The following is a 27,713-nucleotide window of genomic DNA, read 5'->3' as shown; positions in this document are numbered from 1 at the left end:
TAAAATGATTCATTTCATTCATTCCAAACTTGTAAAAGCTTTGTTCATCTTCAGAACAAAATTTAAGATATTTCAGTGGTTCAACAGAGGAGATGAATTGTTGAATAAAGTTCTTATCTTTGTTTTCTTTGTGTACAAAAAGTATTGTCACCACTTCATAACGTTACGATTGAACCACTGATGGCAGATGGAGTATTCTGACGATGCATTTCATACTATTCTGGACCTTGACAGTGTTATTTACCTGGCAGTCTATGGGACAGTCACCTCCCGGTCTTCATCCAAAATATCTTAAATTGTTCTGAAGATGAACAAAGCTTTTACGGGTTTGGAATGACATGGGGGTAAGTGATTAATGACAAAATTTTCATGTTGGGATGGAGTATCCCTTTAAAACAAAACCTACAGTTTTATTTTGGGGAAAAAAGACTACAGGACAAGCTGTTTGGAGAATGGCTGGAAAGATGAACAGAGCAAGTATGCTGAATAGTTATTATATGGCGTCATCTGGTGGATAAATTGAGTACTGAAAGCGCACGCACACAAAAAAATTGCAAACAATAGCCGCCCACTCTAGCACTTTCATTCGTCCATTCAAGTGTCAATCCACAAGCCGGAACTACGAGTATCAGGACCCTCTGTGGCGCAAAAATGGAGGATAACATTAAGGACCCCAGTCGACCTCAGATGTATTTATTTGGTGAGCTGAAATAAAACCTCACGTTGCATAATCATACATATGCGGTAATCAGTATTTATGCAATCATATGGCATGCGTCTGCTTGCAGCATTGCAGTGCAATAAAAGAGTTGTGGCTAATGCAGCTAGCCTCATGCATTGAGTTTGCCTTTGTTTATAGCCTAATGCTCATATGAGCGCGAATGTTCATTTCATGGTTATTTCAAATATATGATGGACAAGAGGTGTAACTTTAGGGGTATTTCTTTTCCCCTTTTGTTTACTATGATTTCGTGTCTGTAGCCTTTATCTAGGATCTAGTATAGTATGTGGATGTTGATTGTTGCTTTCATGTATACAACATTAATGAATAAAACATTCTTCTTCCTTTAGGTTGCTCATTGAAAGCTGGTAAGAAAGAGCACAAAGTTGAGTTGGATGATGATGAGGCTGAACATCAGCTGTCACTCAAGGCGGTGAGGAAGATGAATTAATGAAATGTCATTAAAGTTACTCAGTATCACAGATATTCAGTCCTGCATGGAGTAGTTTAATCAGTCCTACCTTGAAAATAAATGTAGAAGTTTTGAGGTGGAGTCGTAAACTGTTCTCTTCTATTCTGTTTTAATCTATTTGTTCTGTATATTTGTCCTTTTCTGTAGCACTTTAGTAAGAGTAATGTTCTTTCTATTCCATCCCATATATGATTTTAGACCCTAATTAATCCTTTACTCCTGTACAAATACATGATTACTGTATATGATATATTTTTTTGTGTGTGCTGAAATCAGCGGTGGCTGTAAGTTATTGTTTTTTTTTTTTTTTACTCATTCTCTACATATATTTCTAAAGTATTAAACTTACTGAAGAAGGACTGAAACTGCATATTCTATTCTATTCTATTCTATTCTATTCTATTCTATTCTATTCTATTCTATTCTATTCTATTCTATTCTAAAGCATAACATTCTATCCTGGTGTTTTATAACATTCTATTTTATAACACTGGATTCAGTTCTGAATTGGGAATATTGTTCTCTGTGTTTGTCATCACTGTGCCAATGATTCGTATTATAGATGAATTATTTCGATTGCCCATAAACTCACATTAACAAACCAGTTTCCTCTCTTCACCTTTGTTCTCAGGTGTGTTTGGGTGCTGAGGCGGAGGATAAATTCCACACCGTGGAAATGGAGGGATTGACTTACGATGGCAAAACGACCAAAATCACTCTTGCTGTACTGAAGCCATCCGTTCTGCCCTCTGTAAGTGTTCTAGTCTCCATTTCTGTGATATAACCAGTTCAGTAACTCTTTAATTTACAGCATCCTTTTCATGCGTTTTATTTGTACTTACTATAGTAGTAGACCTTCGTTGATTTAGACATCATATTGAATTTAACGTGGATGAAAACAAGGCTATGAAGGATAGACTTACAGTTTTTACAGTAGCACACACTGTATAAAGGTCCTAGATCATGTAATCTTTACAACTTCCAAAACTGCTTTTACAGCGTTTTCTCTAATTTAAGTTATTGGAAGGACGTTTTGTCTAAACAGTTGGTACTGGTATGTTGTTACACAACCGTAGAATCCATTGAACTCCTGTACTTCAGTCCCTCACAGTCTCATTTTTATTCCTGTTAAAATTAAATATGCCGCTACATTGACTGAGGTTTATTACAGTGAATAATGCATAGTTACAAGCAACTAACCCTAAGCCAAACTCTAACCCTAACACTATTGTAATTACACATTGATGATTAATATTAATCTGTATTTAAGGAAAAATACCCCCAGGTGAGTAGGATAGAACATTTAACTAATAGACATCACCATTTCCAGAATAGAAATCTGAACATAGAGACAAGTTCATACACACACACACACACACACATATATATATATATATATATATATATATATATATATATCTATATATATATATATATATATATATGGCAAATGATACAGTATATGAACAAATCCTTCTCAATATGGATAGGGATAAAATTTAAAGTTTGTTGTAGGTAAGAGTTACTGGAAATTTCTGCCACAGTGCAGGCGAAAAACAATTTTTTAGAAAACATCCTTTAAAAATATGTGTTGTATTTGCAATAAAATTAAAAGTTCAATATAATTAGCACTTGTATTTTCCTTGTTTTTGTTCCACTAGTCTGAAAAAACATTATGAGAAGCCAAATAGACCAAAATCTCACAACTGACCACTGTAGGGCCTTATGAAATCTGTTTTATTTTTTCCCTAAATTCTGATTTATTAATTTTTCTCGTCACTTAATTTTTTCTGTATTCCATTTTTTTTCCCTTTCTATTTTCCTGGACTCCATTTTGATGCTTAACAAAACGGTATGAAATATGTTTTATGATAATTTTTTTTCTTTTCAGTAATCTAATTAAGGCATAAAACATTAATTTGTCTTGTAATCCAATGAAAATTAAACCCTTAAAATTTTTTTGGGCAAATAAAGTGCTGCACAACGTGTACTGTTAAAATGAAAACATGGAAGAAAAATTTATTATTCCTTAAAAAAAATTAAGTTTTAATAATTATTTAAAGAATAGTGATAGTATTACATTAAGATGTACATTCAACTATACAAAAGTAATATATTTCTGTCACAGTTTCTTAAAGTTTAACCAGACTTTTATTCTGTTGGGTTCCTGTGAAGAGATTTGTTTGTGTGTATATGATATGATGAGTTTTTCTAAAATAAAATGGTCAAATGCTCATAAAGTGACTCTCAGAGCAGCTCTGGAGACTATACTCATGTGTTCACTTCTCCATTTATTGAGACACCATTCATTCACACAGAGACACGCAAAACATGCAGGATTCATATTTCAATAGTATTTTTGCACCTTAATATTCACAGACACTAGCTCCTATTGCGATCTGATTTAAGTAAAATGACTTGGCGTTACTTTTGATTTGTTCGTCAAAAATTTGAAAATCATAGTACCTTACAAGTGCATGAAAAAAGTGATTTTGCCGTAGTGTCTTGCCTTAATTGTATATCTGAAAGGACACCATAAAGTGTAACCAAAGCATCCTTAAATTTAGAGACTTTCACTTCAAATCATATTTTGCGGTAGACAAAATTTTCAAGTAATGTGGTAGAGAAATGAATATTGCAGATGATACTACAAGTTTACTCAAATTCATTTTGTAAAATAAAAATAGATTACTAGCAGCCAAGTGCGATTATGTCCTCAGTGACATCTTGATATATGGATTTATACTGCGAAGGGATGTCTGTTATGGGTGTTTTATGGTATTGGAAGAATGTGACTAATAAAAATTCCTGCTGTGCCGAGGCTGGTCAAGTTGTGATTGACAGATTGTTTTTGGAAGGGGCTGGGCCATCATTGCATCATCAGGACAGCAGGCACAAGCCCTCCATGACATTAGCACATATTCGCCTCTGTTTTATATCAGCTATGGAAAATGTGAGCATGTCCAAAGAGCTCTGCAAGGAATCTATGTTTTATGGCTCAGAGCGAACAGTAGATACCAACTGCTGGTATGATTAGTACTGCGGGTGGAGTTTTTAATGGTGGCGTATTAATTTTCACGCATATTTGTTTTGTCCATATTTGTAAGCTGTAAGACCTTGTCTGTAATATCTTTGGTTTTATTCAGTTTATTCAATCCCAAAATTAGCAAACGCCCCAGGATATCTGACTCGAGCAATAGTTGTACCTTAACTACAAGGCTTTGTCTCGATTTCTCAGGAGACAATCAACTCATCAGTCAGCGTTTGTGTTGAAACGGATCATCTGAGATGATTTTGGACATGAGGGATTGTTCGCCATTCAGTGTAATTACAACAGTTTCATAGCTGTCATTTAAAGCATTAAGCAGACCATCGCGCCCTCAGCTGTTTACATCTGGTTGCCATCGATGCAAGTGCTGTTGCCTGGTGCAGTGGAATGTTCATTCAGAATTTTTGGCCGTGGCTTGCATTTCGCGAGTTGCGCAATTATGTGCTGATGTTTAGCTGAAGGCCTGTCTGGGATGTTCTGGCATAGAATGATCAGGACGGAACCCAGTTATGAATTCTTTCTGGGAAACAATTTTTTTTTTGGTTGCTTGTGTGGTGGGAATCATTTACAATCTGATTTCAGCAACAAATCGTCTGATAAAGAACACCTAGTAGTATATGTTTTAATATCCAATCATTTACGCAATGCTACAATTTTTTTTTTTTTTTTGTGTGTGTGTGTTTGTTTTTGAAGGAAGTCTCTTATGCTAACCAAGGCAGCATTAATCTGATTAAAAATACAATGATAAGAGTAAAATTTTTAAATATTATTACAATTTCAAGTAATTGTTTTCTATTTTAATAGATTTAAAATGTAATTTATTCCTGTGATGCAAAGCTGAATTTTCAGCACCATTACACCAGTCTTCCATGTCTCATGACCCTTCAGAAATCATTCTAATATGCAGATTTGCTGCTCAAAAAACATTTCTTATTGTCTTAAGTGTTTAAAACAGTTGTGCTGCTTACTATTTTTGTGGAAACCAGGATACATTCCTATAGGAAGTTCAAAAGAACAGCATTTAGATGAAATAAAAATCTTTTGCAACATTATAAATGTCTGTACTGGCACTTTTGATCAATTAATGGCATCCATGCTGAAAAAAAAAAAAAAAAAAAAAAAACTGTTGCTGACCCTAAACTTTTGTACCCAAGGTTAGGTAAGTTTTAAAACAGAGCCTGTGTGGTCATTTCAAGATGTTTAATTTTTTTGTTCGATTGTGTTCTAAAAGTAGAGCGTGAAGCAAACGTTTTGCTTTTGTTGTGTTTGATCATTCTCGCTCGGTTTGGATTACAGCAATATGTGTGTCTGCATGTTCCCTTTAGCTAAGTCTGGGAGGTTTTGAGGTCACGCCTCCTGTGTCCTTCCGCCTGCAGTCCGGAGCGGGGCCGGTCTACATCAGCGGTCAGCATTTCGTCAGTGAGTACCTTTTGTCTTTTCTCGTTTGTTATGACTGAACACGTCCACTGAAAACCAAGAGTTCAGGAAAGCCCTTTCCCAGGTGTGTCTTTTGTCTCTCTTGTTTGTTCTTCTCTTCTCTCTGATGAAATTCTTCTTTCTGCTTGATGCGACGTCCATGGGAGTAATCCGGCCGTCCTAAAGGGCCCTTCTCTCTCCACATGGACTCCAAATGAATGAACCGGCACCATGTAACACCATTTTCTCTGATATGATCGCTTCCATATGTTTGCACATGCTGTTCAGACACTTTCAGCATGTCAGTTCTATTCTCCGGATATTAAACGAGTGCAGCATTTAGGCCTCCACTTACATAAGTCAGATTGGTTTTGTCATACAAACTCGGACATGAAGTTGTTTTGTTTTTATTTAAACCACAGTTACTGATGTCTAGAGATCTCTGTGGTGTGCTCAGGTGTGAAGGAATCAGATGATGAGGATGAGGAAGAGGAGGAGAATAATACATCACCAGTGAAGAGACCGTCCAACATGACCCTTGCAAAAGTGCCTCAGGTGATCTGTCTTTAACCACACATCAAATAATGCTGTTTCCACACAATTCATTAAAGGCTACTAAATTATGACTGTTTTTGATGCATTACACTTTGGTTTTAAAAAAGTCTTAATTTAAATATAAACAGAGATAGATGCTTAATATAAAAATCTTACTTGACATTTTTCTTAGATCAAGATACAACTACTTGAAAAGCAAAATGATTTAATATACAGTATTAAGTCTTGTTTTCTGAAATGTCAACATTAAGAGTTTCATTCTTAAAACAAGAAAAAAAAAACTATCAATGGAGTAAGAAAAAAAATCTAATTTTCCCTTTTAAGATTTTTCCTACAAAAAATAATAATTTAAATCACAAACACATATACATGTAAATAAAAAAAATATAAATAAAAATAAAAATAAGATCATTTTTGCGGTGTATTTATCACAGAACGTGGTACCTTCTTTTGTTAATAAGACATGAAAAGGGTTAAGGGTAAGTGGGTGTTGAGAAATATTTAAAGAGAAACTGTGAGGTTGCCCTGTTGACTTTTGTGGAATCTCAATAAAGAGGCACATTGTTCAATACACACTTAATCCTCTAGATAAGTGTCTGAGACAAGCAACAGCTTGTCATCGATATGATACACAGGGAGTCTGTTTGAAATCTTTTGTCGGAGTGTTGAAATGATCCCAGAATTCTTACTGAAGCAGTAAGCCACGAGAGGCTGTCACTTACAGTGTTTTTTTTTTTTAGAGTTAAGGGTTGTTGTTGTGATTTACCCGCGGTAAAATAAAGAAGATACAATTTAATGCATTAATAAATGTTTTTAAAAAAAGATAGTATGTTACACTTTTCTCTAGCATCTCACAAGTCACTTCAATTCAGGTATTACTGCCAGAGCACTCAGTTTCATATATATTTACTTAGTTCTGTTTCCAATGATTTGGTTCTGTCATTTCAGAAAAAGCTGAAAATGGACACAGATGAAGACGAGGATGAGGATAGTGATGAGGATGATGATGATGATGACGACGACGATGATGATGATGAAGAGTGAGAACTCATGTTTGTTCAGTGTAAATTTGTGCTCTTTTGAAAGGTTTTTACTAGGGCTGCCCTTGACTTAAGATTTTTCTGATCGACTAATGGTTCATTTAGTCGACTACTCATGTTTATATTAATAAACTATATAATTCATAATAATGAGCCTTTAATTGCCTATAGCCTATCAGTGCTCAAGCGCACACATAAATCTTGCCACAGTGCACTGCAGAAGTAATGATTATGAATGCGTCAGGGGAAAAACAGCAAGAAGACTGACTTAACATTGTAATAACTCATTAATAAATAATAATAAATAATAATTTTCGGCTGCAGTGATGAAGTCGACGACACTGACTCATCATCTCCACAGTGGCTGTACATGTTCATACAGATTACATGGAGCTGAAAATATTTGTTTCCTATTTTGAATTGGTTCATTTAAAAGTAGACAATTTGCTTTCTATAGATATATTTTGCAGTTGTTTTTTTTTTGACGCGCTCAAGTTCACAGAGACCTAGACAGCAGAAAGTGCAACCTGTTTGCTTTTATCATTTTACAAAAGAACAATGTGTTGTTTTTATTGTGAGTGCACACAAATAGACCTTTTACAGATTCAAAAGATATATTACTCTTATCTGTATGACCAAAAATTTGTATTTTAAGTTAAATGCAGCTTAAATACAGCTTACATACAAACACTTGAATAACGCACATTTTTCTAGGTTAACGTTATGTAATGATGCTACTACTTGCATTTTTCAGATGGTAAGCCACATTTGAGATTCTAAACGAAACAACCATTTGAATGTCCTGACCTTTGTACTGTAATTACCACACAGACCAGCTGTTAATAATGACTTCGCCACTTCCTGTGGATCTTTTCTTTTTTTGGTCCCTGCAAATAAGTGAATAATAAAATGTAACAGTTAATCGACTATTAGGGGGCAGCCCTAGTTTTTACACTCAGTAAACAAGAATTCACTTTGAGAGGATCATTTATATTTTTGTTCGTTTGATAAACGTTTGCATTGTTTTGCTGTCATACTTTTTAGAGACGATGAAAACCCTGTTGAAAAGAGCCCCATCAAAACCCCTCAAAAAGTGAGTCTTGCCACTTCTTTCCATTTATACAATCAGGAAAGAGGAAATGCTGTGTATTACACTACCGTTCAAAAGTTTGGGGTTGGTAAAATTTGTAATGTTTTGGAAAGAAGTTTCTTATGCTTGCCAAAGCTGCATTTATTTAATCAAAAATGCAGTAAAGCATTAATATTTCAAAATATTATTGCATTTTAAAATATTGTGTTTTGTTTTAAAATATTTTAAAATGTAATTTATTCCTGTGATGCAAAGCTGAATTTTCAGCATCATTACGCCAGTCTTCAGTGTCACATGATCCTTCAGAAATCATTCTGATATGCAGATTTGCTCCTCAAGAAATATTTCATGTTATTTTCACAGTTAAAAACTGTTTGCTTAACATTTGTGTAGAAACCTTGATACATTTGGTTTTCAGAATTCTTTGATGAATTCGAAAGTTTAAAAGAACAGCATTTATTCTAAACATATTGAAATCTTATGTAACATTATGAAAAGTCATTTATTGTCATATTGGAACAATATAATGCATCCTTGCTAAATAAAATTATTAATTTATTCAGAAAAAAACCTACTGACCCCATACTTTTGAACTATACTGTTACATTGCTGCACATTAGCGCTGCTGTCCAGAATGAAACCAAGTGAACCCCATAGTGACCAGCAGGTGCCAGTCTCTGCCTGAGACACAGGATGTTGCCTCATCACATATTCATCACCACCTGTTATTATCCCATCCACAATGAGAGCACATGACATTCTGTCTGTCTCTTCGTATAATACATAGTCTTCCTCCCTCATGTCACCTCAGTGTTTTATCATCTTTATCATATCTTGTTTGCATGCTTTCTTCATCCGTCTGTTTTCTGTCTGGATCGTAATGATCACATGTACACTGTTAAGATTCGCAGACAGTCTGACTTCACCTGTCTACCCACCACTTGCTTGTTTGGGGTCAGAAGATTAATGTATGAATAAGAAATTAATACTTTCATTCAGCAAGGACATATTACATTTTTCAAATAAATGATCAAATATATTTTTTTCAGCTTTCTATTCATCAAAGAATCTTGAAAAATGTGTCATGGTTTCCAGAAAAAAAAAATTAAGCAGTACAGCTGTTTTGAACATGATACTTAGACATGTTTCTTGAGCAGCAAATCAGCATGTGACACTGAAGACTGGAGTTATGACGCTGAAAATTCGTCTTTGCATCACAGGAATAAATTACATTTAAAAAACATATTTAAATGGAAAACAGATATTTTAAATTGTAATAATATTTTACATTATTACTGTTTTTACTGTACTCATGATTGGATAACCCCTTATTTCAGAAACATAAAAAAAATAAAAATAAGAAGTCTATATAACCTAAAATGCATGTAAGTGAATGTAGTTCAAATCTAAATCTAAACTATTTATGCACCAATAAAACGCAGTGGAAATAAACTGAAATTGACAACCATAATAAAAACTAATAGCCCTGCTGTTTGTGTGTGTGTGTATTTAAATGTTTGAGAGCGCGTGACAGTGTGTTTAGAGATCAAAGCGGGTACATACCTGCTCTGTGAGGACTGATTCCTGCCCCGAGGAGGGACGACAGACGAGCACTTCTGTCTCACACTCCACATCACTCATTGAGACATTTTAGCCATCCCGAGGTCTGTCTTTGAACCAACAGGCCTTTTACACACTCACACACTTTAGCCGCCTCGAGATCTGGCTTTGACCCATCAGGTCTTTTACATGTTTATTCATTCACTGTTCACTTCGTTGGAAACACTTTCTATGAAGTCTGTTTATAATAGTTAATTTATGCTACAGTGTTCAAATGAAACGTTATGGGCTAATATACCTTTTTAATAAATAAATATAACCACATTTATGATGCATTATAATGCATGTTTATTCAGGTTCAAAGTAGTGTAATGCATTATAATGAATTGGCATATACTGTATACTAAGAATAGGTGTTATAATATACTGTAACTTTGTTCCTGACAAAAACACATATAGCTAGTTATAAGGTGACGATTTACATGATCAGTATTGTTTATAAGGCCTAATGTTGTGTGAGTCTATAAGGTGTGTATAGGAAGTGTAAAGAGAATATTTCTTTATTTCAAACTTTTTTTCCCTTATCTTTCTTTTCTTCCACTGTCTGTTTTTCTCTCTGGGGTATAGAGTTATAGAGCAATGACAGTGTCCTGTGGTCCCTTTAGGCCGTGACTAGACAGGGTGTGCTTTCTACAAATTACTGCTCTCTTTCATCATGACTCTCTTGATAGCCCGACTGAAAAAAAGAAAAAAAAAAAAACATCCGAGAAGTGTATTGTGTTACATCACTCAAGAGCAAAGCTGTCACAATCACTCAATTCACAAACATTATCCGCTGTTATGATTCTATCACGGAGCATGACAGGTGACTGGAGCTTTGGCACATGTTAAATGTTTTCTCAACTCATTTTAATCTGCAATGTCTCTCTCTCTTTTTTCGCTCTGTCCATTTTTCCAGACCCCAGAGAAGAAGAAAAGTGCAGATAAGCAGAACGGCTCTCCAGACAAGAAAGCGGGGACATCAGGGAAGCCCCAAACACAGGTAAGTTATGATTTATTTTGAACAAAGTTAGCAACACTTCAGAATAGATATCAAAAATCTTCAAATCAATCACTTCATGGTAATGGTGTAATATCACAATACAGCCGTTTTTGTTGGAAATCTACCAAAAAATGATTTAAATATTAAATATTCATGCCTATTTTTGGATAATTAAGCAAACTAAGTTTCTTTTTCAAATGAAATGTTCTTCAAAACTTGTTTTATCTTATTTGGTATTTGATGGATGCAAACCAAAAGATAAGATTATTTATAATAAATTAAGTCTGGCATTAATGCAAAAACAGCTTCACATTATGTAACACTTTGGTTTAAAACAAACTTAAAAGAAATTGGACACGTTCTGATGTTCTAATGGGTCATCGCAAGTTGTAGGAGCCGTCTGGGTTTCAGGTTTTGGTATTCAGTCCACATCCCATTTCCAAATTTCCAAACCGTGCCAACCAAAAGTCAAGTCAGTGGATGCCAGAGGTAATTCTTACCAAACGTCCAGGTGCAGTTTAGGACGCCGACGACATGGCAGCCTCACAGAGAAAACCACAGGATAATGAGATGGCCTGTCTTTGTTTACGATCAGCCAACACCGCCAAAAGCAAAATGTAAATTAGACCAGCAGTACCCCTAAAGATAAATGTGTGCAGCAGTATAATTCAAAACTCCAGCTGTGATTAGCTGAAAACTGTCCAGTCTTGGGAGGACACGACGATCCCGAAGCCATTATTTCTGTATTTTTATTTATTTATTTTTTTTTAGAGTGAATTCACTTAATACACTTTTAATAATCAAGCGTTTTAGAGAAAAACATCTTGACATTTAAAGTATTTCTTTTAGGTCATGGAAAAGGGGTATTGTATTTTCCCATGCAAGGAAACAGTGAAGTGCTCTTAACTAGCTGCTGGTGGCAACAATCCCAAAACGACCAATTTGAAGGGTCATTTGTGGTCTGCTTTAAAACAACAAACTAGTCTCAAAGCCACGGCCTTCTGGCAGGGTGACCGATGTTGGGAATCTGAAATGCATTCACCAGACTTTCTTGTAATCACATTTTTTTCTCCTTTGACCCATGCACATGCTGTTGTGTGAGGTTGAATTTTCTTTGATGTAGTTTTTTTTTTTCTTTCACTGTAATTGTGGTGCTGAATCAGAAAGATACAGGAGTAGGAACGCTACGCACAGTAAGAGTTCTTCAAAGACATCTAGAGAAGTAACAGTCATCCAGACAGAACGCAAGAACAGTGTAAACTTAAGAAAGAAGTTCAGCGCACAAGTTGGGTTGTGGAAGTAAAAATATATATGTGTGTATATGTGTGTGTATGTATATGTGTGCTTTAATTTTTTTTCTTTCTATTTTTTCTACACTCCAGACCCCATAGTGACAAAGTAGAGCAAAGGCCGCATTTGTGATAGCTTTAAAGAAAAAAAAATGAAATATCATACTGTCCTGAATATTTAGACCCTTGGGATCCACTTGCTCGTGTGGATCCCATTTCTCTGGATCCTCTTAAGAGGATGTTTCTGCATATTGATTGGAGTAAATCTGTGACAAATTCAATTGATTGGACCTGAATTGAAAACAAAACAAAACAAAACAAAACAAAACTAAACAAGGCAGTCTATATAAGTTCCAACAACTGAAAATGCATATCTGAGCAAAAACCAAGCCTTGAGGTCAAAGGAACTGTCTGCAGAGCTCAGAGACAGGATTGTGTCGAGATACAGATTTGGGTAAGACTGTTGCATTGAAGGTTTCCTCCATAATACTTAAAATGGAAGAAGTTTGGAACAGCCAGGACTCCTAAAGCTGGCAGCTTGTCCAAACTGAGCAATCGGGGGAGAAAGAAAATGGAAGAAAATCCTCAAAATCTAGGAGTGCAAAGCTTGTCCCATCATAACCAAAAAGACTTGAGGCTGTAATTATTATCAAAGCTGTGTTGTCATCATTAACTAAAACTAAAACCATAAAAATATATTTTTTTTGTTACTTTAAACAAAAGATGTTATCTGCCAAAGCAACATTCCAATAAACAATCTATCTAAAAAAATATCATTTTCCAAAAAAAACTAAAACCAAAATCAATAAAATCAATAACTTAAAAAAGCTAGTTTCCAATTATTTTATTTAGGCATAATTTTTCTAAACTAAATTTTTTTTTAAAAACTAACAACTAAAACTAAAACCAAATTAAAGTGAAAATAATAAATAAAAAAAACAAAAAAATAGTATGATACTAAAATAAAAGTAAAGTACTGAGTTATAGGTTTTTATGTAATTATATTTAATTTTTTTTATTGGTTTTTCTTTTTTTCTGAGTTTTAGTTTTGGCAGTTTACATGGGAGTACTAAAAAAACATGCATTTTCAGGAAAGAGTCCTCCGTAAAATGACAAACACACAATATTAGACAACTGCCCCACTTTATGGAAAAAGCCTTTGAGCCACAGACGCATTATAGGCTACTCTACAGGTTCAGGAAAGAGTCCTCCGTAAAATGCGAAACACACAGTGTCACTGAACAATGCATGCCTGATTCAACAATAGCAGCAGCCATTCCACGAGGCAACCACATGTGACGACCCAGGGCTGGACTCCGCTTCGTCCACGTATTTCCTCTGCATGGAAAAAGCCTCCACAGACGTGGCTAAAGCCGATCCGGCGACAGTGTCACAAAGCGCGTAGTTAACGTATTTCCTCTGCGACCAGCAACAGATCAGCTCTAGGCATGATCCACAACATAACAATAGATATCATCCTCTTTTGGAAGGTCAAACAAAGTAGTTTCGCTTTCACAATGAAACACACAGCATCTCCACAACATAACAATACTACAGCGAGAATCAAAGTTACGCCTTCTTTCTTTGCATGAACATTTGGGCGGTGTTATGCAAAGCTTCCCACACAGTGACGTAGACATGTGGGGGTGTGTTTAAACGAGGCGTTTTAGGAGGGCGTGGACAAGTCTTAACTTTTATAAAGAATATCTCTTCGGGTTTAAGACTTTAGTCTTTGCAATCTTCTTATGCTCCAAGAGCTTGTAACACTCCAAAGAGAAAGGAAAAATTTTAATCACATCATTTGACCCCTTTTATGTATATGGAGAAAAATAATGGAGGAAAATATCAAACCAATGACAGTGCAAAAGTGGGCAGTCACTGTTGCGCTGTATTGAGTGCTTGAGAAATTACCAGATTTAAATTTGCCCATAAATGTCTATCAGGCTTTACCTTTCAAACACCCCAAAGCAATTTCACAAACCAATTACCTAAGTTGGCAGGTTTTTTGCAGGTGACAAACAAAAGCGAGACTGAACTTTCACCACTTATTTAAATTTGTCTGACCCCTGACCCCTGGAACACACCCCTTCAGGACAGGTATAAACCTTTACAGGATGACCTTTGGTCTTTGCATTCAAACCCGGACCACCTTTAACACGTAAGCACCCGCACAATGTGTGAAACATCCCTTAAAAATGTCAAAATAAGTTTCCCATCATTCCTGCTGGCAGTTCACTTGACATAACAATGTTAGACTCAGTAAGCTTGTTATTAGCATCTTATATGCTTGACGTGAGGAGCACTAATTACCTACTGTTATAGAAACACCTGGGGGGTGGGGGGAGCTGTGTGTGTGTGTGTGTGTGTGTGTGCACCCACATTTAGCTAATTCCATAATAGCCATGTTCTGGTGCAAGACGTTGTTGTTAAAACACCTGATGAGATTAGACAGTCAAGCGGACATCCTCCCATCTTTCTCAAACTCTGGCACTTTTTACTCTTCTGTTTCCGGTCTGCCACTCCTACTCATCCTTCTCCACACCCTTGTTTCCGGTGGCCACACCTCTGCCTTTAGAAATCATTAGGGCTTGGCGTTGGGTGTCCCTGCAGGCCATGAAGTGAGCGGAAGCCGTGTGCTCTGTCATTAAAGTGTGGCAGACGCTGAATTGCTTAACACTTTGCATTCTCCCATCAGAGAACTGTATATCTGTATGAATGCATGAAGAAAAATTGCTTGCATTTCACACTGACACGCACGAGCAGTTGTGGAATGCTCTGTAAGACAGTATTGGCGTGTAGAAACAAGTTTAGTAAAATAGCATGGGATATAGCTGTAAGATACCTAAATCTGTGAATGGCATGTGTGCTTTCATAAAGTATGCAAGAATATGTATACATACTCAAGTTGGTTTTATGCTAGTCTGCCTCAGCCGCAATGCAAACAGAACACTCATTGACCGTCTTATGGTAAATCCTCAAAATGGCAATTTCTATTACAATATTACCATTTTTACTGCATTTTTGATAAAATAAATGCAGCCTCGGTGAGAAAAAAAAACACTTCCTTAAAAAAACATTAAACATCTTTTAACAACTCCAAACTTTTGACCGCTGGTAGTGTATTTACATTTATTCATTCGGAAGATGCTTTGATCCAAAGCATCTTACATTGTTTTGAAGGTATACATTTTATCAGTTCATGCATTCCCTGCCATTCCCAATGCCATAATATAATCATTATATTTCAGTCAGAATGAGAAAATGAAATGGCTGAGTAGCTGTGTGTTTAACTGAGTTATGCCATTAGTCAAAAATCTGCCAGAGCATACTAGTAGCAAAGACAGTGGACTCCGAGAAGAGGCTGAGATGATGGCTGTATGGACACTTGTAAAGTCGATTCCTATTAGGCAGCTGAGACCATTTCCTGTCCTAAAATACATAAAAATAGAACTGCCAACAATGTGCGAGATCATTCGTAATGTCCCTGATTGTTAAAGGTCAGTATTTTGGAAGTTACGTGCTTGATCACGGCTCAGTGGAGTCGCATGTGTGTTTGTGTGTGTAGAGGACAGCTGATTACATCAAATACTAGCGTGCTAATGATTAAGTGCCGTCCCCTGGCATCTGTAATCAGTGTCTGGCTTAGATTAAAAAGCTCACTGCACACTCTGTCTGTCAGCTGTCTTAACTCTACAGCTGTCCTTTCCCAACACACAAAAACGCCCTGCTTTATAATGACTGCACCACACCGGGCCTCTCTGGCCTTCTGCCAGTCCTGTGTGTGTGTTGTGAGTGCATTTGTCCTTTAATCTGATACCTTTTGATCTATCGCATGCTAGTCAATCGCTACAGAGGAAAAGGGGATTATTTATTTTGTTCTCACAAAGAAAGACTGGAAGACATTGTCCATTACTTTATGTTCTTCCCTCACTTTCTTCTTTCATCTAGCTGGGCCAAAAGTTCTGGAGGATTCTTGAGGGATGTTTACCTGTTTGCCTTGAAGCTGAACTCATACACAATGTGTGTCAAGATGTGCCTAGAGGTGCTTTGGTTTTGTGATGTTTTCACTGTTAGGAAAACCAAACTCAGACCAAACTTGTACTTGGCCCTTTAAGTGGACTTGCATCTTATTTTAATATCTCTCAGACACTTTCCATTCAAACTATTGTGTGGATATAGGGTTATTTTAGCATTTATTATATACGTTTGTAGTATATATTCATATGTTTAAGATTTTGAATTTGAATGTATGCATATATTTAGCTTTAATTTATTTATTTATTTAATTATTTAAGTACTTCAGCTAATTTTATTTCAGTTTCCAAGGCAATTAACTATTTTTTTTAAGTTGTTTAGCTAGTATTTATAGCTTATTTTATATATCTTTTTCTACTGACTTTTTTAAAAAGAAGAATATATAGACATGAAATAATAATCACTCCACCTATCAAGATGGCCTCAGTTGGGTTCACTTTAAAGGGCACAGAGGTCATTTGAAGCATTCATATATTCACATATGCCAAAAGTCCTCATGCTTTACATCTCCATTTCTTCCATCTATTTCCATCTTTTCACTTACTGTGTAAAACAAGGCTCTATCCATCAGTGTAACCCTACATTCAGTGTGGATTCCTGGCTGGGCTGCATGCATGGACAGGCCAGTGTGTGTGTGTGTGTGTGTGTGAGAGAGAGAGAGAGAGAGAGAGAGAGAGAGAGAGAGCTTATATCAGTCTGCAGAGGGATAGTATCTCTCTGCTGAAAGCTAGGCACACACCTGTGCCCAGTGAGCACACACAGACACAGACCCGCTCTTTAAGAGGGTGGACACCAGATTCTTTAGTGAAGTTCTAATAATACAAACATTTGCCCTCACAGTCACCTATACTATGAGAGAGCATCAGTAAGCACGTAAAAAAACATTTTAATTTTAATGCACCAGTGCAGACCCTGTTTACACCTGGTAAACTTTACTGGCTTTGAAAGAAAATTACCATCCCGTGCAGTCACAAAATCAGAGACCTGCCCTCCAAAATATGATCCCACTTGGTCACAGGAGATGCTCCTAGCATCTGCTCCAGCACCTGTGTTTACTTGAGGTAAACTGACTTAAAACATCAACTGTGAAACCTGAAAAATCCTTCACATGGACACTCAAAACCATATTTAGGCCTAAATTTAAGATTTATTTTTAAATTGCATATAAAATTCACCATCCAGTTGGATGAATAAATTAACATGATGCATATTTGTCAGTGATACATAAATGAAACGGGTAAGAAATAGGCACATAGTTCATTTCAACAATTTCCATCTATTTGATTAATTTAAATAATCATTTTCAAAATGTATTTAGTCACATTGCTCGGAGTCAGCATAAAGCTGTTCGTTGTGAAAATGATTAAATTTATTCTGTTGAAAACTATTAACATTATTAAAATATGGCTGGAATATATCTATGTAAAAAAACAGTGTTTAGTTAAAATTGATGAGATTGAAACAAACTGGATTCATATATTCATTGTCAATGTATAAACCAGATTATTTTGCATTTAAAACACATTTAGTCTGTTAGTACTATTACAGAAATCTTACTGGTTTCTTACCCTTTTCATCTATGTATGAGTACAAATAAGCATCTCATTAAGTTTTTTTATGTTTATATCAACTATATAATATTAATTATCTAAAAAATGTATGAGTTCAATGTAAAGTGGAAGAATACATCCACTAGTACATCTGTGATGGAGAGGATAAATATGCTCACTTGCATTTGTTCTCAGATATTAAATTTCATGTTATGATGCTCTGAAACCAGTTTCTACTTAAAAAAAAAAAGTCAGTAAATTGCAAAAATTACTCTGAAAAGTGAAGTTCAGTCTGAGAGAACCTGCAGCATCCTTGGTTATCATGGTAATGGATATTAATCTAGTTTAAAAGTGTTTTTGTGGCCACAGTGTGTAATAGTTTTAATGGTGCTGATACAGTAAGTTGTTAGTCTCTGTATAACACGAGGGTGTTTGGAAATGATAGTCTTGTCACTGAAAAACGAATCATTTATTCCTCCTCTTGGCAGAGCGTTCCATCCCCCAACTGCATCTAAAAGCTTTGGGCTTGTCTTCTCCTGCATGGAAGCAATAAAAGGATCATTTGTACCACTCCAAATTTATCAAAGGGTGCTGTCATTGGTTCAGAGGTCTGTGGGCCAGACTAGGCTGCTGATTATTAAGGCTTAATGGGTCAAGGAGCCTCCTGGTGTATGTTATGCATGAGAATAAACTTTTTTTGATTGTACATGGCCTCTTGTTGTCAATATCTGAGTGGCACTGACAGAACTTGAACAATTGAGCTGAATGAAGATACTGTTGTCATCTGTAGAGCTGCATTATACTAAATTGAATTTGTTTCATAATTGACAAATTTTGCAGCATCATCATCACTGTTATTGAGCTCAACTGAATCAACATTGAACAGCAGAATTTGGATTTGTCTTATATTTGATGAAATTTGCATCCTTGATTCTGTTTTTCCCCCTCTTTAATACTGTGTAGCTGCTTTGAAAGCGCTATAAAAATAATTGACCTGACTGAATTGTTCTAGATTAACAGAATTAGCATTTTTCTTGTTTACAGACACCACAGAAAGTAAAAGACAAGTCTGCAGCAGGGCCTTCTGGGAAGACTCCCAGCACTCCCAACCTGAGTGAGGTCAAAAGCAAACTTACATCAACAGCTAAAGAGGTACTAATACTCAACATATTCCTTTTCACATTGATATTTGTCTCTCTGCTACATGTGGATGTATTTCTCTTCTGTAATCACACACATACTTTAGCCCTGACATACAAACACACACACACACACACACATGCTGTGTGTTAACAGTAAGTAAGCTGACTTAGCAGATGATGAGGTGGTCAAATGTTAATGAGGTGTCTGAGCTAAAGGCCAGAGGGGGAATGACCAGCTATATGACATCATGATGTCAGGATTATCCAGTCCTTCTGAGTCCACCTGCTCACTTCCTCAATCAGTTCGCAAATGCACGCATTTACTACGCACCCCTGACCACTAACCCTCTTCATCCTCACATCCTCAGATCTGTAATAGCCTCCCGATCTTTGTGAGACTCTCATTACATTGCTCTGTTTTTGAAACCAATGCTGATCCTTTAAATGTTAAATGACTGCATGCAAACACACCATGCAGTGAGATGCTATAATAGGATTTTTTTCTTAATGTGAATTTACCTCATGTGTGATATGCTGTTTTTCAGTTTGTCAAAACAAACAATGCAAGCTATAAACTATGCATCCAAGTAGGCAGTAGTACAACACCATAAGTAGATGTTTAATAATGTATATGAAATATTTGATTTTCAAATATGCAAAACTCTTGTCTCATCAGCACCACCTACACTATTGTTCAAACACTTGGGGTTGGTACAAGTTTTTAATGTTTTTGAAAGAAATTTTATGTTGTATGAAGTCTTAAGCTCACCAAGACTGCATTTCTTTGTTTAAAAATACAGTAAAAACAGTAATATTGTGAAATAGTATTACAATTTCAAATAACTGTTTTCTATTTTAATATATCTTAAAATGTAATTTATTCCTGTGATGTCATGCTGAATTTTCGGCATCATTACTCCAGTCTTCAGTGTCACATGATCCCTCAGAAATCATTCTAATATGCTGATTTGCTGCTCAAGAAACATTTATTATTGTTATTATTATTATCCATGTTGAAAACAGTTTTGCTGCTTAATCTTTTGTGGAAACTATGATTGTTTTTCAATGTATAAAAAGGCTAGAAAGAAGAGCATTTATTTGAAATAGAAATCTTTTATAACATTATAAATGTATTAACTGTCACTTTTGTTGTTTAAGTATTAATTTCTAAAAAAAAAAAAAAATATATGGTACTGACCCCAAACTATTGAATGGTCGTGCAATTACTGATGGATGTGGCAGTCAACAGCAGGTTGAAAAAAAACCTGTAATATTCCTTAAAGACGTCTCTACACTAGCTGTATTGCTTCTTAAAAAACTCCAGAAAAAGGAGAGCGAGACGAATAGTGTGTTGTGCCGTAATATCTAGTTTAAAACTGGAAGGATACGACGGATGGATTGTGTTGAGCAGATATGATGATTTGTGTCCGTGTGATTTCATTCAGTCTGCTGTAGATAAGGGGAACTGGAATTACTGTAAAGGCCACAAAAAATGCGAGTTCACTGAAGTGCGTCCAACACCCAACGATTCACCCTGTTCATCACGGCAGCAGCGCTCTGGCTCCGAGACAGAATGATCTCAACACTTAGCAGAGAGACACCAGTGATGAAAAAGGGCCATTTCATTTCTACAAAAAATATGTTTCTCTGAAACAGGGGAAGCCGCTTCCAAAGACAGAACAGAAGTTTGAGAACTACGCTAGAAGTGCTTTCAAGATCTCTGATAAACAAGTGAGTATCGCTGCATTCATAAAACACTGTCACCCTCTGGCTGGAGTATTTCTAGCATTCACACGTTGCGTAAAAAGCATGTACTACAGCCCTAACAAAATTTGTCAACACTTCTAAGAGGTCTTTTATGTAAGAAATGTCTACTTAAAAGATTAAGACACTTCAGCTCAAAAGATGAGATATTCCTCAGCCGGTGGAGAAATACAGGCATCAGGCTAGAAACGTACTCTATTATGCGAAGACAAACTTAACTACGTCTTGTTCAGCATAGTTAACTAAATAATTATTACTACTTATTAATTATTTTTGTTTTTATAAAATAAATAATAAATAAAATAAAATAAATATTTATATAGTTTTTTTTTTTTTTTTTTTTGTAATGTTAGTATATATTTTTTTATTTATTATTATTTCAGTTTTTGTTTTAGTTATTTTAGGACATCAAGTTAAAACATTAAGTTTAAACTAAATGTTAACTTGGCAACTAGCTGAAATTAAAAACATTTTTGTTTTTTATATTTTATTTTGTTTCAGGAATTTGTTTATATTTTTATGCTTTTATTTTATTTTAATTTTAAAGTTTTAGTCAGTTGGTTTTGTGTTTTTATCATTTTTATTAGTTTTATTTGTCTATATATATTTTTTTTTATTAATCTTTATTTCAGTTTTAGTTATTTTCGTACATCAAGTTAAACTAAATGAAAAATAAAATATAACAGTAAGTTTAAGTTTATTTATTTATTTATTTTAGTTAGACGTTTTTATTTCAAGTAACGTAAATGTTTTTAGGTTTAGTGGGCATTTACACAATACCATTTTAAACTAAAAACTGTTTTTTTTTTTTTTTTTATTCAGGGGCCTGTTTTGGGGGCCTGAAAATGCAAACACTTGAAAACGGGTTTCAAAGTGCATGTTTTTATTAATGATAAACTGTCAAACCCAAGTTTATGAAAATGGTGATGTCATGCACATATTATGTGTTTTTTCTATAGGTATGCGCAAGCATTTGACAAACAAATTCACCGCTCTGTAAAACAATGTGTATGTGTGCATGCGCATAGTGTTTCTTTACATAGTGACATCGCCAACTACTGGCCTGGCATGCATAATATAGTGTTTTTAACCATTTTCACGAATCTGTGTGAATGGGATCGTTTTGAAAGCTTTGTATGTGAAGCCTTTCAAAAACACAAAGGAAAAACTTAAATTTTTAGTACATAGCCATGTCGTGTAACCCAGACTCGGGGGGCGATAGAGTTACCTTGAAATGTTTGTGCCAACATGGATGTTATTATTCAGGTCGTGCTCTCATTTTTTTTTATCAGCAAATGAAATATGTACTGTTTGACCTCTTGGCATTCAAAAGAACAGGAGGGAGCTGTAACGCCTGACATCTTTAGCTGTGATTTAAATCCCACCTTCACTCATTCCTTTCTTGCCATCTCTTTTATTCTAGAGCTTTTTTTTTTTTTTTGCATTTGTATGTGTCAGGCTGGGTGTTGACCTAAAATATTGCCGCAGTCTAAAGCAGCCCTCACAAATGGCTACTTTTGGGTCAAAACAGAAAAATCTCTCTTTTAACTAAAGCGCACTATCATGTCTGCTGTAGCTCCTCAGGATGAATTACTCACGAGAGAGTGCAAATGTCAGTGTGAGTGTCTGTGTGTGTTAGTGGTACCAATGGGGTGGATCTTAAAAAAACACATCCAGGTCTTATTTTACCCTAATATTTTTTTTCTTTGTGAATTCTTTTATTTGACAGACGTTTACATATTTCTCGGTTTCTTGGGCATCAAACCCATGACTTTGGTATCTGCTTTTTGAGCTGCAGGAACACACATTAAATCACATTACTCTTTTTCCACATTCCCTAAAAATCAGTTTGTAGGTAAATTTAAATCTGTAAAGATTTATGCTTTACGTTATCAGCTTCTTGATTCTGTAATCCTATTATAGTATTTTACACAAATCAAGAAATTGAAGAAAAACATGAATAAAGAAGATATAACAGCTGGATTCGCTTGCAAGATATTCAATACTGAAATGCATATTTGCTGAATGCATTATATGAAAGAAAGGTAAATTAGACAGGACTGCACTCAGGCACAGGGTTCTCAGCACCGTCAAACTAGAAGTCCCTTTTCTGACACTTATTATGGGCCAAACAGAAACACTTATCGGCTGATATTTGACCCACCCCCAACCCCTGAATGTCTGAATGTTATTTTATTTTTAATGTTTAGAAACCATTTTTGGCTGATGAGTGTCAAAAGCACAGGAGCTCCCACTTTCCATCTTCATTTGTTATATCAACCCTGGTCAATATATCAGTCAACCAATATTTGTAGATGTGTGAAGAAACCGCTGTTCCAAAAAATTTTGAATGTGCTGATTATAAATATACTTACATTTCATTCAATACCCAAAACTATTAAAATGGTCTATTTTTGTATCCAATTTTTGTAATTTTTTTATTTTTATACTCATCATATTGTTAGCAGTTCAATTGAGTCAAGTCTCCTGTGTGCCGTTTGTGTTCATTGCTGTCTATGAAGACGGTTTCAGATCTCTTATGAGGTCCCATTTCAGTTTGGATGCTGCCTTTGATAGTATGCAGCAAGTCAGCTCACTAGAATTTGGAACAGAGTTTAGATGTTTTTGTGTTTTGGTTAGTATTGAGTTATGAGCTATTTGATGCATTGCGCCCTGTGTTCTAGAAACAAGGCTGGAGTGTGTCAGACTTTGCAGTGCAGGTGTACAACGGGTGGAGAGTGTGTGTTGAGAGTGTGTTTTTGAGCAAAAATGGCTTTGGGAGCACAGCAGGCAAAGAGGTGTGAGACATGTCTTTGTCAAAGAGAGGCACTAGTCATACCCTCTGGTATGTACAACGACTGCACCCCCTTCCTCTGGGCTCCAGACGCACAGTTAATTTGGAGCTTTTCATCCAAGCTGACTCACACGGCTCTAATTATTAAGTATCCAAATGAGTCGCTACATCAGAGAAACTCCGTTCCAGCTTCACCAACTCATCCTTTCCCCCCTCCTCTCTCTCTTTCTCCCCCCATTTGTTTTCTTGCAGGTGATCAAAGACCTTTGGAACTTTTTACAGTCACTAAAAAAGTAATGGCTGCTCTGCGCTCCCCTTCCCGTCCCGGTGCAGCAGAAGTCTGGGGTGAGCCAGTAACGGTACTTCAGCTGTACGATCTGGCCTTTTCCCATCTTAACGTGATCCGCCTGCTCTCTTCTCTCACTTTCAAGATGGATAGAGCAGAAGGAGCCTCAGCAATGGCAGAGATATCATGCATCATGTTTTTTATGTCTATTTCTTTTAATTATGGATGTTTTTGTAAAGTCCACAGTGGTTTCTTAGAAGAACATTTAATGGGATGTTTTGCTAAAACAGTTATAATTTTAAAAGAGAATCTGGGTGTTTTTGTGAGCATCACTCTTAAATAGAAAATAGAAAACCAATATTGGTTGGTGCTGGTTTATCACAATTTTAGTTTTAGTTTTTTCGTGAGGCCATTTGAAAAAAAAACAAACTAAACAAAAACACAACACTTGAATGTTATCTTGAGCTAAATATATTTTTTGCACTACCGCCCCAAGACCAATTTGCTTCTTGTGTATATTTGAAACCATAATCACTGTAAATCGTCCGCTTAATTTCTTCATGTGAAGATGGCAGCTGAAGTGTAGTAATGCTAAAGATTCAGTCACGTTCTGATTGTTCTGTCTGATTAAAGATTCCGTCTAGTTCACAGTATTCCATGCAGCCCTCAGGATTCTGCCTTGCAGCAATTCCCATGGCCTTCAACATTAAAACAATTATAATACAATTAATTATCAATTAATACAATTACCAGTTAATACAATTAAGTGCTATAGACTCCTATTAAAATCCTCTTGAGAAGCACGGCCAGAATATTATACCTTGTTAAAAAGATGATTGTTAGTACGTTTAATTGATTTGATGTTTTAAAATCCGGCTTTTGCTTTTTATGTTGTTTTTGTCATTTTTATTTTTATCTTTTCACTAAGCCATTTTAATTTGCTAGCACAAATAGTTAAAACCTTGAAATATATGTAGGTTTTTTGTTTGTTTGTTTGTTTTTTGAAAGTAGAAGATCTGTTTTAATTCGAATGTCATGTTGTGTTGCCCTGTGTAATTGGGTCAAGCGTGTTTTTTTTTGTTCTTTTCTTTTTTGTCCCACAAAGTATATGCTGCAAACAAGCAGTGTATTGCAACTAAACTGTATTGTTCCATTATGATCAACAAAATGGTTTATAATGCAGTCGCACAGTGCTGCTTGTTTGTTGATGTTGATTACTTTGGGAGCAGTTAAATTTTGTTGCATCATTCTGCTCGCTTGCATTGTTAGATTAGGTTCCTTTCTTAAATGGAAAAGGAGGTAATCAAGCTTTAGTTAATCTGTGAAATAAATACTGTATATCAACTTTTTGTCCGTGAATTGTAACAGTGTGAAGTTGCCTATATTCTACCTTTAAGCAGTCTTTGGATGAAGGTAACCAAATGCACCAGTAAGGTGTTGTTGTGACTGCCAACATCAAAGGCCAGAGATGAGATGAAACTAAAAGTGACATGACATACAGCCAAGTATGGTGACCCATACTCAGAATTCGTGCTCTGCATTTAAACCATCCAAAGTGCACACACACACACACACACACCGTGAACACACACCCGGAGCAGTGGGCAGCCATTAATGCTGTGGCACCCGGGGAGCAGTTGGGGGTCCAGTGCCTTTCTCAAGGGCACCTCAGTAGTGGTATTGCTGGCCCGAGACTCGAACCCACAACCTTAGGGTTAGGAGTCAAACTCTCTAACAATTAGGCCACGACTTCCCCATCATGATCATGTTCTTACCATGTAAAGTTTTTATAACAAGACAAAGCACAAAACAAACTATATTCTGCACCTTTCTAATCTGAAAATGTTCTTATGTGTGTTGCATTGCACAGTTGCACCATGCAGTATCTTGATTTTAGCTGTCCATCAGTAGTCATTTCATTTACAAATAACATAGGTGTGAATTGATTGATTTAATTGATTGCAGCTTTAATGAAGTAAATGTTAGAAGATGCTCCCTGCTTCAACACACATATCATGTAGTTTTCAAATAAGCCTGAAGGACTTGATTAATTGGATCAGTTGTGTTTTATTAGGGTTAAAGTCTGCAGGGCTCCGGCCCTCCAGGAAATGATTTTGACACCCCTTCTCTACATTCTTGTAACACTCAAAGACCATATGGCGCACTAGTTTACTGTTAAGATGTCTTCTGTTTGACCTGCTCCAGAAAGTCTCCATCCCATTTCTCCTCCTGAAGTGTTCACCTGATTCCATTCTATCAGATCTAGTGTCAGCTGAAACATACTGTTGCATTTTCTTTTAACACTTGCTTTCTTTTTCCTGAATGTCTCAAGCAAATTGCGGGAAAACGTATCACATGTTCATCAGCATGTTTCCTAAACTCTGGAACCTGGTCCAGTCCATGGCCATTATGATGACGACTCGTGGAGCAGACTCCACAAACCTTTGCTATTTATTGCCATAAAATAAAACTTTGTGAATTATACATACCACTTGCTTATTTTGCAGCTCTCAGTTTTTTCTTACGCTTTTTGAAGAGAGTAAAGTTTAGGGGAGAAGAAAGTTACATCCATCGGCAAATGAATCTCAAATGTAGAGATCCATCACAAACTCCAAAAGCAAGGTACTTGTAAGAACAAACTGGATTTTTATACTTGAACGATTCTTCGTGTCATTGTGGACCATTTTGATTGATCTTTCCATTAAAATTCTTTTACTTTGCTAATTTAGTTTGGAAATCATTCTTCATGCATTCACCACATGGTGGCGATAATGGTTTATGATGACAGGATATTTTGATTTATGGAATTCCTTCCCTCTATACCAGGGATCCTCAAATCTGGACCTTGAGATCCACTTTCCTGCAGAGTTTAGCTCTAACCCTAATCAAACACACCTGAGCATGTTAATCAATGCCAGTCGATGTCTTTGGGATCATTAGAAAATCACAGGCAGGTGACTTTGATCAGGGTTGGAGCTTAGAGCTAAACTCTGCAGCGCATTGGACCTCCAGGGCAAGATTTGAGGAAGGGGGCTCTATACTGTAAGGGACATTTAATCAGCCTCTCACCTGGATTACGCCCCTTCATTATGCTTGCTGACACTTACCTACTTCCCGTTGTCTGAGTCTACAGCAGGAAGTGAGCTCAACAGACAGGGTGTGTGTGTGTATGGGGGGCAAGCCTTGAAATATTACTGTGTGGAATTCCCCCTCTTTCCCAAGTGTGAGGAATTCCAGATCAGCGCACACTCCAGGCAGAAACAGGGATGAAGGAAAACATACAGAAATTACACCTGAAGCTATTCCAATCAGCAGTTTATAGGAATTATGAAATATTTCTCTGATTCAGCTGTCTGACTAAAGTGTCCAGTAATGACTGCGCAAACAACAGTGTCAGCAAGATCCTGTTGGGAACAGAAACCGTTTTGATCCCATTTAATAATGGGACAGATGCAGCTGTCCTGCTTGTTGCACATTAGTGCTTAACTGTGCAAACGTCAGCTCTTTAACATCTCAGTGTTCACTAGAAATGGAATCGAGGAATCTATCAGACACTTTTCCATGGATTATTGTTATAAATATGGATTATTGGAGTACATTTAAAAAATAAAATAATAATAAAAAAAAAATTCCTAGCTTTTTTTCCAAGTAAATCCTACTCCACTTTTTCCAGTGTAGGCCTATCCAAGATTTCTTTTTTAAACACTGTGGACTTAAAATGCAAATTCCCTTAAACATATTAGTATCTTTGAGGTGCATGTCTATAAGTGGGTTTTTAGAAGTGATCATGCATTTTCATTGTATATAAAACATGGGTTAGGTTTTTATTTATTTATTTATTTATTTATTTTTAATGAGAAATCATACGAGTTTCAAATCACTAATTGGGGGAACCCATGTTTTATATA

General features: G+C 35.9%; 1 protein-coding gene across 2 annotated transcripts; it reads left to right on the top strand.

Moving 5' to 3' along the window:
• Positions 1–576: 576 nt before the first annotated feature.
• LOC109062316 (nucleophosmin-like) lies at positions 577–25,149 on the top strand. Of its 2 annotated transcripts, XM_042769905.1 has the most exons (11): positions 600–700; positions 1,072–1,154; positions 1,825–1,944; positions 5,568–5,661; positions 6,116–6,213; positions 7,162–7,253; positions 8,298–8,346; positions 10,862–10,945; positions 18,864–18,971; positions 20,618–20,692; positions 23,772–25,149. In XM_042769905.1, the coding sequence occupies exons 1-11, from the start codon at positions 652–654 to the stop codon at positions 23,814–23,816; spliced, it is 897 nt and encodes a 298-aa protein (XP_042625839.1). In that variant the 5' UTR covers positions 600–651; the 3' UTR covers positions 23,817–25,149. The 2 variants fall into 2 exon arrangements, with proteins under 2 accessions (XP_042625840.1, XP_042625839.1); XM_042769906.1 differs by lacking the exons at positions 20,618–20,692; positions 23,772–25,149 and adding an exon at positions 20,407–20,555 and having other exon boundaries at positions 577–700.
• Positions 25,150–27,713: the final 2,564 nt, after the last annotated feature.

Source organism: Cyprinus carpio, chromosome A14 (assembly GCF_018340385.1).
Source record: "Cyprinus carpio isolate SPL01 chromosome A14, ASM1834038v1, whole genome shotgun sequence".
NCBI lineage: Eukaryota > Metazoa > Chordata > Actinopteri > Cypriniformes > Cyprinidae > Cyprinus > Cyprinus carpio.
Note: the sequence above shows the minus strand (reverse complement) of the source record. Positions and strands in the feature narration are given on the sequence as shown.

Coding starts and splice junctions, on each gene's coding strand:
- LOC109062316 (XM_042769906.1), top strand. CDS start 652: ATGGAGGATAACATTAAGGACCCCAGTCGACCTCAGATGTATTTATTT. Junction 701..1,071: donor ACCTCAGATGTATTTATTTG/GTGAGCTGAAAT, acceptor TTCTTCCTTTAG/GTTGCTCATTGAAAGCTGGT. Junction 1,945..5,567: donor AGCCATCCGTTCTGCCCTCT/GTAAGTGTTCTA, acceptor TGTTCCCTTTAG/CTAAGTCTGGGAGGTTTTGA.